The sequence below is a fragment of the Nanorana parkeri genome, unplaced genomic scaffold (assembly GCF_000935625.1).
Source record: "Nanorana parkeri isolate BGI_ZX_2015 unplaced genomic scaffold, ASM93562v1 scaffold131, whole genome shotgun sequence".
In the NCBI taxonomy this organism is placed as follows: domain Eukaryota; kingdom Metazoa; phylum Chordata; class Amphibia; order Anura; family Dicroglossidae; genus Nanorana; species Nanorana parkeri.
Genome location: NW_017306399.1, coordinates 1,755,953 through 1,768,694, shown reverse-complemented (window position 1 = coordinate 1,768,694; position 12,742 = coordinate 1,755,953). Strand labels below are relative to the sequence as shown.

Here is a 12,742-nt window from a genome sequence, read left to right as displayed (position 1 = left end):
CTAAAGTGACCGGCTCCGCTTCACGCCACCGGCAGCCAACAAAGGTGACTACACTAAAGTATCGTGCTTTTTTTTTTCTCTCTCTCCTGCAAATATGTTTTTGAAGCATCGCACCTCGGTTTATTTTTTCAGTTTGTGGCTATGTCCAGGTCCATTTAAGTGGAAAAACAGAGCGGGCCTGCCTATGAGTAAGACACAACAGCCGACGGAGGAAGGTGCAGACCCCGCTTCATACATAAATGGGGTAATTGTTCCGTGCGGGGCCTTTGTTTATTTTCTAATATTTGACGTGCGGTGTGCGAGATGTGTTGCTTTCTTTCAGTCTGCGCAGTAAGTGGCATGGCACTCGTCAGACTCATTCGGGAGGATGTGCCAAATTTGCTGCTTTTTCCAGACGGCGGGGGCCCGGGGCTCTCCCAGGATCTCTCCGGAGTTATCGAAGAAAGACAGTAAACAAAGCATGGCGGTGGGGTCTGCGAGAGGCCCCCCCCCCCCTACACCGGACTGATACATTGTATCACTTTAACACTTGACCGAATTGTAATAACTTTTACTTAACATACCAACCTGGCAATGCTTTGGACCATTAACCACCAGTTAAAGAACCTTGGTCCTTTAACTGGTGGAGTCCTGATCATGTGACCACTGTCATTGGTTCTCAGGATCCCGTCCAGCCAGGACTCAATTGTGTCCGTTCGGGGGCGCAATATCAATACACAGCAGCGGAGCACCATGGATGCGTATATACGGCAGCCTGGCGTTAAGGCCCACCCACCACGCCACCTCATGTATGCATTACACTGGTAGGAAGAGGTTCAAGCTGAACTCCTGGATACAGTTTTGAACCTTATGTCCCTTTCCCCGTCCACCAAAAACCCGCTTGTAAAGGTTTTTTTTTTAGGTTTTGATTATTTTTGAGCACTGAAGAAACCTTGATTTACCTCAGTAGGCAAAGTACACAGTTAAATGCTCAGATTTGGGGTCCCTTTGGGTCTGGTATGGATTTTAAAGAGGTTCCCCATGCAAACACAGAAAAAAAAGGATGAGGATCCCCCACAAATTTCCTACCAGGCCCTTATCCAAGTATGGAGCCTGGCAGGTCAGGAAAGGGGGGCAGCGAGAGTGTGCCCCTCCCCTACCCCAAACCATAGTAGGCCACATACCCTAAACATGGGGAGAGTGCAAGGCAACATGTCCCTGTGTTAATAAGGACAAGGGCCTCATCATCCGGTCCCTAAGTGGCGCATTGTCCCACTAAGTAAATGTCCCACAAGGATCCGCTTCTCGCAATAACCTTGCCGCAAATTTTTTAACCCAAACTGTCCAAGGAACTCAGGTGATGTCAATTATCAAAGATGGCCGGCTGAACGGTGTCATTGGTTACTAGGATGCTGGTGGCCGCTTGCATCCTAGCAGCTACGGAGGTCCAGCCATGGTTTATCACCTATGACCCTCGCCATCATTAGTTGCTAGGATGCAAGTGGCTGCACAACATCAATGCAAGCATTATCCTGCCGACTGCCAGCTTGTTCAAATTGCACAATTAAGGCGCAAACAGTCCACTTTGTTGACCCGTTGCAGACCACCAACCACCCAGAGCTTCCGGCAAACCCTGCATCGTTGCAAACTCGAACCCCATTCATAACCACTGAGATATATAAGAGGCTTGCGGTCATATTTCACTTTTGGGTGGGCGGATCCCGTTAGCCGTTCACAGCAATTTAGAACATTTATCACTGCGGTTCCATTTTATAAGCAGACGTGAAATACGTCTGTGCCGCGTGCTCGGGTTAGCGATGCTTTCAGCGGCTCCGTTCTGCCACCATTTATTTATAGAACACGAGAGGCTCACACATCATGGAAAACGCGGACTGCACACCATCAGAGCAACTCTTGGCAGCAGCCAATCAGATGCGGCTCATTGGTTCAGAGACATGCATACAGACATGCAGGACAATCGCTAGTAGCTGTTTTATTGCGTTCTGGTCTCGGCTGCCGAGCAGAGACTTGTGCTGACACACCGGATTCTCCAGGTGAAGTCTGTGTACACAGACGCCGAGATTAGCAGTGGCCACTAATGAGACGTAATTGAACAAGTCCCTTTTATCTACTGGATTGTACAGGTTGGCCGCGGACGCACTCCCTGGAAAACTCCGCCGTATTCAGACTGAGCGTTATCAATCCTGATTAGGATAAGAAATGCTTCATCAGTGTAAATACTTGGATCTCATTAGCGCAATGCGTTGTGATAAGACACGCGCATTTATTGAAAACTTTACGGAGATTTAAAGGTGCGCTGTGTTAGGGAAGCTCTATTATTTCCATGGCTGTAGCTACCATGGGGCGAGTGAGGCACTCGCCTCAGGTGCAGCTGAGAGGGGGCGCAGCCAGGGCCAGCCTGGCTGCTACCCCTCACCCCTGTTGCCATGGTGAGCACAGGGCGCCAATTGGCAACATGGGCGCCAGGCGGCCAACACAGCCACGGCTCGGCAGGATTGTAGGAAGGGACGGCGTTGTGGATAGGGGGTCACCTGCAAGCATGGATGGGCGGAACAGACCAGGAGCTGCTGAACAACTAACGAGGGACAGACCCGAGTCTGAGCATCCCAAACAGCCAACCGTAGACAACCGCCGCTGTCGCTGCAAACAGGAACAAACTACACAGGGGCAGCTACACTCCCGGAGACCTCCAGACTTACAAACAGGATATTAGTGGCAGTGAGCCCCGGAGATGGGACCTTCACAGATGAGTTACCCATTTGACTTGACTACACGTTCAGCTTTCATTAAAAAGTGAGCCCCATCAACAAACTGCAATGGTGAGGAATAAGCAAGCTAGCAATCAAACGAAAATCTTCCAAATCCTCCTGATCTGCAAACTAAACATGAACTGCCGTATCAAGCATGCTAGAGGGACAGCACAAAGAGATTAGGACTGCGGCCTCAATTTGCGTCTCACCAGGGTGGCTACCTGTTCTCCCCGTGTTTGTTGGGCTTCCTGAGAGGTTAATCTTCTGTCAATGAGATTAACCTTGCAGTGTACGTGTGTGTGCTTGCACAGCTGTGTTGGGGGCAGTATAGTGTGAAGGAACCCAAACACAAGAGATGGTGCTCAGAAAGTCTGAAGATCTTCCAATAATCGTGTTTGGCTGTTTTGTCCGAATGTGCGTGTTTATGCGCCAAACAGCTGCATTCGCTGCCACCTTTATAAACATTATCACTGGTCTAGACTAAGGGGTTCATTTATTAAAGCAAAATACAGGAGGTATTCTTATTTTTACAATTAGAGAAAGTGGGGTCCTGGCTGTCATGTGACCCATTGGGGCAGCCACTCTCTTGGGGGGCAACAGTGTGGTGATCTGCCCTGTTTGTAAGATTATCTGGTGGAGTTCTGGGTGGCCAACCTGGGGATGTTTGGCGTTCACCATCGTGGCTTCCTCCTTTTTTACCCTCCCTGCAGCTGAACTGTTGGTCCTGAGAGTATGTGCGGACCAAATGGGAAGGTGCCTTCTTTCCTTTTCAGGGGACACAAGTCATCTTATATGGTACAATTTGTAGATGTAGATGTAGATCTATATATCATTATTGTTACAACACTTCCAGAATCCCTGCCAGTACCTCTAACAGTACTAATAGAATCCCTGCCAGTACTTTTAATGGTACTTCCAGAAACCCTGTCAGTACTTCCATTGGTACTTTTAGAATCCCTGCCAGTACTTCCAGTTTTACTTCTAGAATCCCTGCCAGTATTTCCAATGGTGCTCACCGAATCCCTGCTAATACTTCCAATGGTATTATTATTATTATTATACAGGATTTATATAGCGCCAACAGTGTGTGCAGCGCTTTACAATATAGGGCAGACATTACAATCACAATACAAATCAAGACAAGATGGAAAGGAGGTACTTCCAGAATCCCTGTCGGTACTTGTAGAAACCCTGCCAGTACTTCCAAAATCTCTGCCAGTACTTCCAAAGGTACTCACAAAATCCCCATCAGGGACTTCCCTGAAATGACTCTTGGCGTATCCTCCCAAAAGGTATTTAAGCCCTGGTCTATGAAGTGGCTGGTGCTGTGTGTCCTTTCCTGAACTGAAGCCTGTTACCTGTCATTGTTGGTCCGAATTGCCTGACCATTCTCTCATCTTCTCCCTTCTTTATTGCTGACCCAGACCTCCTGCTTACTGTTTACTTGCTGCCTGCCAAGACCCCTGTCCGAACATGACTACTCCCGCTTGTCTTCAGCCCAGTTTAACAACTGTTTTCCGACCTGGACTGTCTGACACTTTCTCTGCTTGCTGCCTACCAAGACCTCTACTTGAGTGCAACTGCGCTCTGGTCTCCTGTCCACCCCCTCACCCCCACTCCCTGTAGACCTCCTGTACCTGCTACAGTGGCAATGTAAGAGGCTGAGACCTAGAGGCAGTTGTAGCAAAGAGATCCAGGCGCCACAAGAGTTTCTGGCCCAACAGAAGCTCTGGTGAAGACCAACTGGTACTTACCTTCCCTGGGCGTCACCTGCCAGAGGGTATCATGACAAATATGTATATGATACACATTACCATCTACATTGTGTAAACATAGTTGGCAATGTGATGTTTACATTCATTATCCTTCATGTTATTTATTTTAGACATGCATAAAGACAACTGACTACTATTTTTTAAGAACCTGTTGCCAATGCATTAAAATGCATGTTAAATGCATCTTCATGTGCTGCCATTCACTTCTATGGGCCTCCCAACGCACTGAAACGCTTAAAAAAACAGAAATGTCCTATATTTCATACCATACTTCACTGCAGATGGGAAAATACACTTTTTTTATTATAGGGAATTTGGACACATCAATTTTAGCTAGTGCGTTAATATCCGACAGTGTAAATTGGCCCTTCATACCTCCTGCCAGACCAGACATAAAGAGCACAGCAAGACAAAGGATATAAAAAGATAGTATGGTCACTTATTATATGAGTGAATGAACAGGGAGAAGAGCAAGCATGCTGGGGCCCCCTGTCCTCATGGGGCGGAGAACAGTCACTCCATGTGTAGTCACCGTCTACTAAAACACCTCTAACATGCGAGAAACAGAACCCAATTTTCATAATCCCATGTGCAAACCTACAGCAAAGCATTGTGGGTAAACGGCTCCTGGACTCCCCCACCTCGTCATGCCCTATGGTCTGTTTTTTTAAAGCGTGAATCCACAAATCATCAGGCAAGTCATTACATCCCTATCACCATTAATCAGGCTTAAACAAAGGTCATTCGGTCTGAAGTGGAGGTTCCATCTCAGCACAGCGCAGTCTCCTCATATAAACAGTATCTCTGCAGATAGCTTATCTGGGCGCTGAGAACCGCCATCGATTCTGGGGCATTGCTCATCATCATCATCATAGCAAACTGCAAAAACAGATGCTGGGACACCACACAGGTCTGTGCTAGGAGGGGGGGGGGCAGGTGGGGGACAGCCATCAATCACGCCTTGTTTGCTTTAATATGACACTTCATAAACAAAAATGGTACCGACGCCACGGAGCGTGCAAAACCATCCCAATCTATGGATTGTGCTCCTAGGAACGCCGCGAGCCGGGGATGGAGGAAGCATCGCAGGGTGGACTGTGCAAGGTAGACAAGTAACCCCACAAAAAATTGTTTTGTTTCGGATGAATTCAGATTTTAATTTCTTTCCTTTTTTTCGGACTTTGGATTTTGACATTTTTCGTATACGTCCGTGAGTGATCCACATCAGGAGGTCACATGCCCGTGCTTGTAATGCAACCCCCAACAGCCAAAGAAACCCCAAACCATCTGATTGACAGGAGAACAGTCACATGTCCGATTTAGTATCTTTTGGAATGAAATTCGGATGAACCTGAATTTTCGTTAAACTGACATTCGGATTCGTTAGCATTCAGACACGTCCAAATTTGGGGCTCAATGCATCCGAATTTAACCAAATTCATACGAATTTCTATCCGATCCAATCCAGGAGACAGCAGGATTTTTTTTAGGAGCCAACTCCACTGACAACAATTAGAGACAATGTATAAAAGTTGTGCGCCAGCTAGAATTTTTAAGGAACACTGGCAACCTGGCTCCTGGGATTTGTCCAGCCCTGTCATATAAAAGTAGCAGCAACATCATCACTGTGCTGTACATAGCCTGTGCAGGGAGCAGAGCTGTGGGAGGGACTCAACAAGCCCCACCCACTACAGGAGGGGCAGAGACAAGACCAGTCACCCTGCACTAGGAGAGAGATCAGCAGTGACCAGTCTTTTTTACAGGAGGGGGCGGAGACAAGACCAGTCACCCTGCCCAAGGAGAGAGAGCAGCAGTGATCGGACTTTATTACAGGAGGGAGCGGAGACAAGACCAGTCACCCTGCCCAAGGAGAGAGAGCAGCAGTGATCGGACTTTATTACAGGAGGGAGCGGAGACAAGACCAGTCACCCTGCCCAAGGAGAGAGAGCAGCAGTGATCGGACTTTATTACAGGAGGGAGCGGAGACAAGACCAGTCACCCTGCCCAAGGAGAGAGAGCAGCAGTGATCGGACTTTATTACAGGAGGGAGCGGAGACAAGACCAGTCACCCTGCCCAAGGAGAGAGAGCAGCAGTGATCGGACTTTATTACAGGAGGGAGCGGAGACAAGACCAGTCCCCCTGCACAAGGAGAGAGACCAGCAGTGATCGGACTTTATTACAGGAGGGGTGGAGACAAGACCGGTCACCCTGCACAAGGAGAGAGAGCAACAGTGACCAGTCTTTTTTACAGGAGGGGGCGGAGACAAGACCAGCCACCCTGCACAAGGAGAGAGAGCAGCAATGACCGGTATTCATTACAGGAAGTTTCAAGTTTCACACTGGATTACTGCACAGATGATTGGCACAACTTTCACCCAAGATTCACATATTTATCTAATTGGATTTGATTGGGAAAATGTGTAAATCCTGGATGGAAGTTGTGTGAAAACATTTATAAATAGACCCCTAAATCTCCCCCAGTTGGGATTTAGATCTACATAAAATGTAATTTTATAACATAATAGTATAATTTGACTTAATTAACACCTCATATCATACCCTGTACAGCAGCACCTCTCACAGGGAGGGGCAGCTCATGTGTAGGCAAGGAATAAACTGCCAGCAAAACAGAGCAGAGTGACACCTTTATAAATAGGTTTCTGCTCCTTTACTGTCCAATCACAAGCTGGGGGCGGGGAGGTGACCAAGCTCTGATACTTAACTGCAGTGGAGAAAAGTCAGGTCATGAAGCCGGCAGTGCTATGTGATGGGGGCTTTGTACATTTCAGGACTTGATGGACCGTAATACAGATCTTTGGGCAGCCCAAATGTATGTATTTGATTTGTGTTTTTAGCCGTTTGTTTGGCGTTCGATGTACAGTCGGCTCACGCAGAGAGATATACCAGCCACAGTCTTCAAAGATGACCTCAGCCTGACATCCTGGCTGCGCCCCTCCTGCACCCTGCGGAGAGGATGAAATACTTCAGATCCCCCAATTAACTTTTCCCCAGCACAGCCCCCAGGTATTCCCGGAAACGCTTCATTACAAGAGCGCCATCACCGCCATTGTGCTCTCCGCTACTACACCAGCAAATGGAAGTGACACATCCTCTCCCTGTACAGATATCTCTTCTCTGAGCGCTGACAGGCCATGCGTCCTCTCCCGCACAGGATGCTCAGACACCTCCATCTACCTCTGACTCCACCGCCGCTCTGACGCAGATTGAAAGCACATGGAAGTCACGGCGAGCTCTGTAAAGTCGAGGGACTGATTTGCATTGGTTGAAGTCTGGAGGAGGACTTTATCCCTAACACATAAGGTTTATCCTAATCCCACTTTCAGCGACTGATAAACGGACTGCGTAGGAAGGTTCGCGTTCCAAACGACCACCGGCGCACAGTCCTTATCGCTGAACGCTGCGCTTGTTACGTCAACACAGTCTGACAGAGAATTCATTTCGAAATTTAGACATCAATGGAAATTTTCTCAAGTTTTCCAATCAATCAACCAATAAACAATCGGCGGTGTGGCATTAAAGTTTTTGCGTCTTTTTACTGGTGCAACAAATAATTATTAATTTGCAATGGACGTTCCTGCGTAACGCGGTATGCGCACCAGAAATAGGAACATACCTGTTCTGCTGCAATTTGTGCAAAATGTAATTGAAAAGACTGCACATATTTTGGGCGCACGGATAAATAAGAGCATAGCTGCGCCAAGCAGTAGGGGGGCGCAGGACTCTAAACGACATTCATTTATACATCAAAGATAATTTGTCACAATTTGCAACAATTTTTGAGACAATTTTGCACATGATTTTCCTGTCGAAATTTCTCACTCTGTGCGACTAAGCCCGCATTTGCATCTACGTGGCAAAACATGCGAGCTTGCGTTGCCATTAATTTCACCACAAATGGGGCCAGGAGGACGCACAAATTGCGGCGGAACCCTAGAAACAATGTGCATGTCTTGGAGAAGCCATGCTAAATCCAGTGGGAAAAATGCCCCTTATATTGATAGCCAGTGGGAAGAATACCCACCCTTACATTGGTGGCCAGTTGGAAGAATGCCCCCTTACATTGATGGCTAATTAGAAGAATGGGCCCCTTACATCGGTGGCCAGTTAGAAGAATAGGCCCCTTATATTGGTGGCCAGTTAGAAGAATGGGCCCCTTACATTGGTGGCCAGTTAGAAGAATAGGCCCCTTACATTGGTGGCCAGTTAGAAGAATGGGCCCCTTACATTGGTGGCCAGTAAGAAAAATGGGCCCCCTACATTGCTGGCCAGTTGGAAGAATGCCCCCTTACATTGGTGGCCAGTTGGAAGAATGCCCCCCTTACATTGATGGCTAGTTGGAAGAATGGGCACCTTACATTGGTGATCACTTGGAAGGATGCCTCCTTACATTGTAGGAATAATGCCTCCCTTACCGTGGTGGTCAGAATGTCCTCCTTACAAACAGCTAAGCTCAATGGTGCCATGCTGCTGACTCTGACCTCAGAACAATGCAGGCACCATCACATTGGAGGTCAATAAGCCACACCTCAGGGAACCCCTAGCAAACACTGGAGGAACCCTAGGGTTCCATGGAACCCTGGCTGAGAATGGCTGCCCTGAGCTCTCACACATGTCACAGCCTAGGGGTACGTCTGTTAAAGTTAAACTATGACTAACCACTCAAAGCAATCTTTTGCCGTCTTTGCAATACTACACATCCCAGCATGCCCTGCTACCCAGATGCCTGCTGGGATCTTCTACATCCAAATAAAGGGTCGTAAAAGGCTTCTTTAACATTTACACAAGCAATCGATCACAAGTGAAACAAATATTTTTCAGTAACTTTAAAAATGTTACAATCAATTTTTTGAGAAACATTGAAAATCAGACAATAAATGTTCAAAAATTCAGAAGAATCTGAAACAAACTGACACAGATCATGAAGTAGACGACTTCAACCGAGTATGGGAATGCCCAGAGCACAAATGATGCATAAAGTGTAATAAAATATAACAACCATCATCAGTTTACAACAAAAGATGACAACTTGCTGTAAAAAAAAAAAAAAAAAAAACCCAAAAAACTGCGATTTGCCCAATCGAATGAGCCCAATATAAAGCAGAAAAGTATTAATGAGATATAGTATATATAATGTAATATCAAAAACAATAACAATAATAAGGATACTGTACAAACACCAGGAATTCATTCTACTCAGGAGTGTTTTTTTGCCTGGGGGGGGGGGGGGGGGGAGGGGGGGTCTCTCCGAAGTGTGGGGCCGGGTTGTTACAAATATATATAAGTGTGAAACTGTTTTGTGTTGTTAGAAAATGAGGATACGGTCTGTCTGGTGGCCAATAAATATGTCAGGCTGAGTCCTGGATGGCCCAGGATGAGAAGTAGAAAGCACCAGGCGATAAAATTTGTTGCCATGTCAGATCATGAGAGCTTCATTCATCGGCCTGACCCATCTGCTCTGTTATAAGTACAATGGTGCTCATAACAGTGACCATTTGTATACGTGACCCTTTCTACATGGATGTTGTCCTTGTATATGAATGGGTTTCAGCAACTGACATTCTGACATTCTACATTGCATTTTCAAATAGCGTTTTCCATACCAGACTCTGAGGGATCCTATATGCTTCACAAGCACCTTAGAAGAGATCTATAAGCCACTGGCCTTCTGTATATACTCAATAAGTGTTAATCTCTATACCATGAATGATGCATTCCCAATAGATGAACACTACTACTGCTCTCCACTTCTATGTATGAGTGACCCATTCCATACCCCCGCCCCCCCACCTTCCATAAGGGACTGAACATATGTCTGGGACTGCTATTACAGCTCATCAAGAATTTAGGGGAATGACCAATTCTATAGATGAGTGACCGTTCATATAGAGGACTCCTGATTGGGTGACGGACTCAATCTACAATGGACTGGATCTCTAGAAGATGTCACCTTTTCTATAGGCGGCTCTCCTATCCTGAAGGTGAGCAATAATTTTTACTACCAGTGACTGACTGCTTATGTCATTCACTAAGCACTGTAATAGATTAGCCATCTACACAGCTGATGGCCCAATTCAATAAATGAGTGACCACTGATATGAAGGAACCCTCTATAGGTGAAGGAAGCACCATCATAACCAAGACATCTATGGATCTATAGGTGAGTGGTCCAATTCTATAAATGAGTGACTACTGATATGAAGGAACCCTCTATAGGTGAAGGAAGCACCATCATAACCAAGACATCTATGGATCTATAGGTGAGTGGTCCAATTCTATAAATGAGTGACCACTTATATGAAGGGACCCTCTATAGGTGAAGGAAGCACCTTCATAACCAAGACATCTATGGATCTATAGGTGAGTGGCCCAGTTTAATTAATGAGTGACCACTGATATGAAGTGACTTTCTATATGTGATGAAATCCCAGTAACAACCAAGCCATCTACAGATCTATAGGTGAGTGGCCCAGTTCTATTAATGAGTGGCCACTCAGATAAAAGAAATCCTCTATAGGTGTTAGAAGCACTGTAATAGCCGAACCATCTACAGATCTATAGGTGAGTGGCCCAAGTCTATAGATGAATGACCACTCATATAAAGGAATCCTCTTTAGGTGTTGGGTGCAATCTATACCATACTGGATCCATAGTTGCTCCTATGGGTGACTCTCCTATTCTGGAGGCCTTTTTTATTAGCGATGAGTGCCCGCTTTGATCAGTGACCAAGCACTGTTACTAGCCATGGCATCTACAGATCTATAGGTCACAAACCTTTCTATAAATCCCTATCTTAACATGACCTTTTGCCATTATTCTAGTCAGGTAACAGGCCATTTCTATAGCTCTCAATGAATGGCTTCTTCAACCCCATCAGTAACTGATCCCTCTATAGGTGATCTGCCCCCTCCACAGAGATTACTCTTCCTCCAGCTCGGCAGAACTGAACAGCAAAGAAACTTTCCATCAATGCACATCTGTACCAGCAACCCCCACACCCCATAGGTAGCCCCCAATGTCCTACCTTGAGTCCAGTGTGCCCACAAGCCAATGTCCAGCAAAGCAGTGACCAGTAAGAGTGAGTACATCCCTGTGGATCTGTGATCAGTCACCGGCACGGTGTAGATTCGGGGTCCCCTCTGTCCCTGGGATGCCCCCCCCCAAAGCCTTTGGATGGTCTGAGCAGAGAGTTCTATCCCCTGGCTGCACACCTCCTCTCTCTCTCTGTGTGTCTCCACTGATGGAGTTTATGGAGCCAAAGATTTTCCTCCTTTCCGGAGGGCTCTGAGAGGTCGGAGCTGCTTTTACTCTCTGCCTCCCTCTCTCTCTCCCTCTCTCCAAACTTTCTCACCCCCCTTCACTTGTCACTTTCCAAACTCTGCGCAACCAGCGAGCGGAGGAGGGGGCGCAGCGCCTCCTGGTGTTCGACTCTGGTCACTGCACGACCAATTCCTGTATTGGCATAGAGATGCCCGACACCAGCGTACTGACCTGTTGCAGATTTCTAGGGGGGAAAGTGTTTGTTTTGTTTTTATTGTAAATGTATCTGATTTATTGATTTTCGTAAACCTTTACTTTAAATGTAATTATTTGATTTTAGTGAATAGTATTGTTCTGATGTTTTTTTGCAGCACCAAATAAAAATTTGATTGATTGACTGATATTAGTTATTAGTGATTTGTGATTGGTTTAGGTACCAGCAATAGTAAAAAATCAATTCATTACCAATTTAAATATCAAATGATGCAACACGTGGTATTGTCCCGCGCTTTGCGTGTGACCTGGAACAGCCGCCGGGTGTCACCCGTTGGGACATCATCACATGCATGACGTCATCACGCGGCAGCCATCTTGGTGATGGACACCAGCAAAGAGAGTAGGGAACGTTCATCCGGCAGGATCAGGTATGCCACAAGGTCCCCTCCTCTCTCGTGCAACTGTCAGGCTCTCGGTCCATGACCAAGTGCCAAAGTTTTCAGAGCGGGTGACACCAAAATGACTAGCAGTGTCTGATGGTGTCACCCAGTGAGGGCCGTACCTCCTGCGCCCCTCTTGCGACGCCACTGAAGTCCCCACAGCATGGTTGCACACTATGGCACACTTACCATGCCTAGTGTGCTTTTTTCCATTGCTGTGCAATTCATCTTCAGTCCCCCATTCTGTCCCCAGCTGCCGCCATCTTCGCCATCACCATTTCC

At 46.7% G+C, this 12,742-nt stretch overlaps 1 protein-coding gene across 1 annotated transcript in view; it reads right to left on the bottom strand.

Annotated features, from left to right (window-relative positions):
* The window catches only part of ROR1 (receptor tyrosine kinase like orphan receptor 1), a 194,651-nt gene extending 182,825 nt beyond the window's left edge, over positions 1-11,826 (bottom strand). The window contains exon 1 of the mRNA XM_018553870.1: positions 11,569-11,826. Coding sequence (XP_018409372.1) covers positions 11,569-11,632 — 64 coding nt within the window. The 5' untranslated portion in view covers positions 11,633-11,826. The remainder of the gene's footprint in view (positions 1-11,568) is intronic.
* Positions 11,827-12,742: the final 916 nt, after the last annotated feature.